The 3,805-nt window shown below is 42.6% G+C and overlaps 1 protein-coding gene across 1 annotated transcript in view; it reads left to right on the top strand.

Annotated features, from left to right (window-relative positions):
- The window catches only part of cdh13 (cadherin 13, H-cadherin (heart)), a 290,291-nt gene that overhangs the window by 247,724 nt on the left and 38,762 nt on the right, over positions 1-3,805 (top strand). The window contains exons 10-11 of the mRNA XM_031857204.1: positions 1,959-2,141; positions 2,231-2,484. Coding sequence (XP_031713064.1) covers positions 1,959-2,141; positions 2,231-2,484 — 437 coding nt within the window. The remainder of the gene's footprint in view (positions 1-1,958; positions 2,142-2,230; positions 2,485-3,805) is intronic.

Here is a 3,805-nt window from a genome sequence, read left to right as displayed (position 1 = left end):
GAGAGAGAGAGAGAGAGAGAGAGAGAGAGAGAGAGAGAGAGAGAGAGAGCTTGCAAATGTTGCATTTGAGCCCTCTGCTCTTCTGATGTCCAAAAGAGGACGACGAACATGGCGATGCCAATGGCGTGCATTTGTCTCTGATCAGAGTGCATGTGTCTTTGAGTACATGCAATGGGGGCATGTAGGTAATGTTTGCAAAATGTCTTTCACTGCTTCGGGGTTCTTCGCTAAATCTTGAAATTTGAATTCCAGTACATCCCACTTGTTTTCAAAATGAGCACTTGGCTTTTTTATGTTTCCTTGCAGCTTCCTAATTTTCACATGATGCGTTTGTACCAGACTGCCGCAGGCTTGCGGGACAAAAGGGCCAACAATGCCCATGTGGGTTCAAACATAACCTCCTTCTTTAAAGAACATTGTGCCTCCGTCCTCTCTGTCCTAAATGACTGTTCAACGGTTCAATGGGGTTTTTTTTAAACTAGCTTTGAAAGAATAAAAAAGGGAGAAAAGAAAGGAAAGAGGAGAAATCAATGTTTGTGTCCTTTCAGATAAATGCATGGAGCCAGGCAGTGTAAGGCGGTAAAAGGGTAATCTGTGAAACAACAATACCGTGGGCTGACAGGAGACGCAGTAATCTAGGCTGGACCAGCACTATCCTTAAACAGAGTGTTCTTGTCTGAAAGATTACACTGTAAGCTCTGACACCATAATGTCCTGACACACACGCACACACACACACACATACACAGTCACAGCATTGCTTCTGCCTGCCTGGAGCATCTGCAGTGGTACCCCTGTTCAGGATGTAGTCTTTAGTGAGAGCCTTGCTGGCAGAATGCTTGGATAGGAATCTGATTGAGGCGTGCAGCCAACAATGAGCAGAGAGCTTGGGAGTGATTGACACTGAAAGGTAAATGAGATGCACTGTGGAGAATCCACAACGAGTGTTTATTCTATTACTTGTGCTGTTTGTCCATGCATTTAAACTAAAATGTCTTTTCTTGGATTTGACTGCAGAATATGGGACATGACTATTACATTTCTTTGCATAGTTCTTTATTTCTTTTTTTTCATGTTCTTAATTTCTTTCCCTATTTTCAGCTGTAGTTCCAGAGTACAAAAATAGCTTTGGCATTTCACAGCTGTATCAGTGAGCTGAAATTTTAACGAAAGGACATACGCGAGGAGAGAAAAATAGCCAAAAATGGGACGCTTTACATCACAGTCCTCTCCCTAAAATCTATTATTTTAATGATGAGGATGATAATGCAATGTATAAAGAGGAAGAAGACTTAAAGGTGCCCATGTTAAGTTTACATCAGTGTTTGTCACGAAATGCAATGTGTTTATCCTTGAGGTTTAACAAACATGTTGAACGCATCCTCATAAAACACCTACAAGGCCATTTGCTTAGAATTATTTAAATCCTGCATTGTTAATATCCATAGTTTGCGTGCTTGCAGTCGTCTTCTTCCTTGTCTTTGTCGGCGCATTTCAATGCTTCTTTGTGCATTTCTGCCACCAGTGAAATAGCAAGACACCAGCAGCAACAATGCTCACGTGTGTGCAAAATGCAAACCAAACAGGGACCCACTCGTCAAACCATCGCTCCACTGCACCACTAGTGGTCACAAACTCCACAGGGTATCTGAAATGAACAATCAGACTGAAGGCGAAGTCAAATTTTCCTACTACTATCAACTCGGGCAGGTGCCTTTGCCTCAATTCATGTTGTCATCCACTTGTGTCTTTCTATTGACTTGGTATGCAGTCGTGCTGCCTCTAAAATTCACCTGACTTAAATCTACTCCAAATAGCAAGTCTTCGTCCACACCATCCTCTCTGTCTCCTCTCTGTCTGAGTCCAGGCTGATTTGTGCTGTTGTAGCCTATAGATGTCAGTTTCCTCAGTTCATCCTGCTCACTAATGGTGATTTCTCTGTCCGTCTCCTCTAACAGTTCGAGGCGGACGTGTACGAGGGCTCTACGGGAGTGGTGGTCAACCTGACAGTAGACGACAGGGACGACCCAGACACGGGGGCGTGGAGAGCGATCTACTCGATAATTAACGGAGATCCCACACTGAGCTTTGAGATTCAAACCAACCCAGACAATAATGAGGGAATGCTGTCCGTTGCCAAGGTAAAGTACATCAAACTATCCGATGCATTTATACGCTGCAGTCGGTAACATAATCACCCTTCCCTTACAACCATTTCTCCACCCTTCAGCCTCTGGACTACGAGGCCGCAGCGCTCCACACGCTACTCATCAAAGTGGAGAACGAGGACGCTCTGGTTCCTGATGTCGGCTACGGCCCCAGCTCCACAGCCACTGTCCATGTCACAGTACTGGACATCAACGAGGGCCCCATCTTCTTCCCCGACCCCCTGATAGTCACCAGGATGGAAAACATTCCTTTAGGCAGCTTTGTGGCCTCACTCAATGCCACAGATCCAGATATTTTACAGATCCAGAGCATCAGGTAAGCAGCCTGGGGTAAAATCATGTGGGAAAAAGGGCCAGAGTTGCAAAACTCTGCTTGTCCTGTGTATGGATGTAAACGAATGGGAGAGAGGATGTTTGTGCGCTTGAATGGCATCTGCTGTAGCTCAGTATTGTCAGTAATGAGCTTTCTGATATTCATTCAGTTTCCCTCTGTTCAGATTAGCAACATCATTACGTCTCGTTTGCTAATGGGACTCTTTGAGAAGCACTTAACGTTTTCTTTCATAGCAGGGCAGTTCTCTTATGTCAGTGAGCTTTCAGATATTTTTATCCCACTCATCTAATTCACATCTCCTCCATTCCCTTCGTACCCAATTTCTTCTTTGCCTGTTAGGCTGCTTTATCCGTCTGTGTTGTATAAACAGATGAAATATTCTGCCCGGGCAATTTGCGATTTACTGACACAGGTCAAACCATCCACCCCAGTCAACTGAAAAGTCACAGAATGGGACCGCTCATTAACTTTAACTATGTTACAGAAGATGTCCTTCCCTCAAATATCACCATCATCATAACAGGAAGGCTATTAGTTTCACTATGTGCTACAATAAAAAGTATTCCTCTTGCTGCCAGAGGGAGCCCCATGGCGTGTGATGCACTTCCTTTTACTAGATGGAAAACTCATCATTGCATTTATTGGCTTTCAGGCCTAATTTGTTCTCGATTAAGATTGCTCTCTTTCTGCACCCTTGGAGTTATATATCATGTAAAAAATAGTGTTAAATAAACACATGGGGATAATAATGACCCGGGGGGAATAAAACTCACCACATTGTGACTTTAATGCTCAAATTATTGATGCCGCTTTATGTGCTGTGAAACGTAGTCACTGTGTCCTTATCAAATGCTATATAACATGGAGTTGTTGAGCTGAATGTTGCAGAGGAGTCGGGACCTGTGCTCATAAAGCTTTGACAAGTGGTGGTCTGAGATCACAAGTCAGGTCATTTGACCGTATGAATTTCAAAACGGTCTGACAACACAAACTGGTCTCTGAATACATGTTTCTGGGAGGAACAAGAAACATGCTCTATTAAACACTCCCTCAGGCCAGAAGCTTATCTTAATCTTCATCCATTAGCTCCGTGTGATTGGCCGAGGTCGATCTGTATTTTGGTAGTTTGCGTTGCCTTTGTTGATTTAAACTTAATATTTGTATTAACATTGGTCAATGGCCATAATTTGATTAAAAATACAAACGAAATTTGTACATCAAAAGTAAACAGAGATGAAAGACATATATATATATATACGTCTATATATATATATATATATATATATATATATATATATATATA

Source organism: Anarrhichthys ocellatus, unplaced genomic scaffold, assembly GCF_004355925.1.
Source record: "Anarrhichthys ocellatus isolate YVR2014 unplaced genomic scaffold, GSC_Weel_1.0 scaffold2, whole genome shotgun sequence".
Taxonomy (NCBI): Eukaryota; Metazoa; Chordata; class Actinopteri; order Perciformes; family Anarhichadidae; genus Anarrhichthys; species Anarrhichthys ocellatus.
Note: the sequence above shows the minus strand (reverse complement) of the source record. Positions and strands in the feature narration are given on the sequence as shown.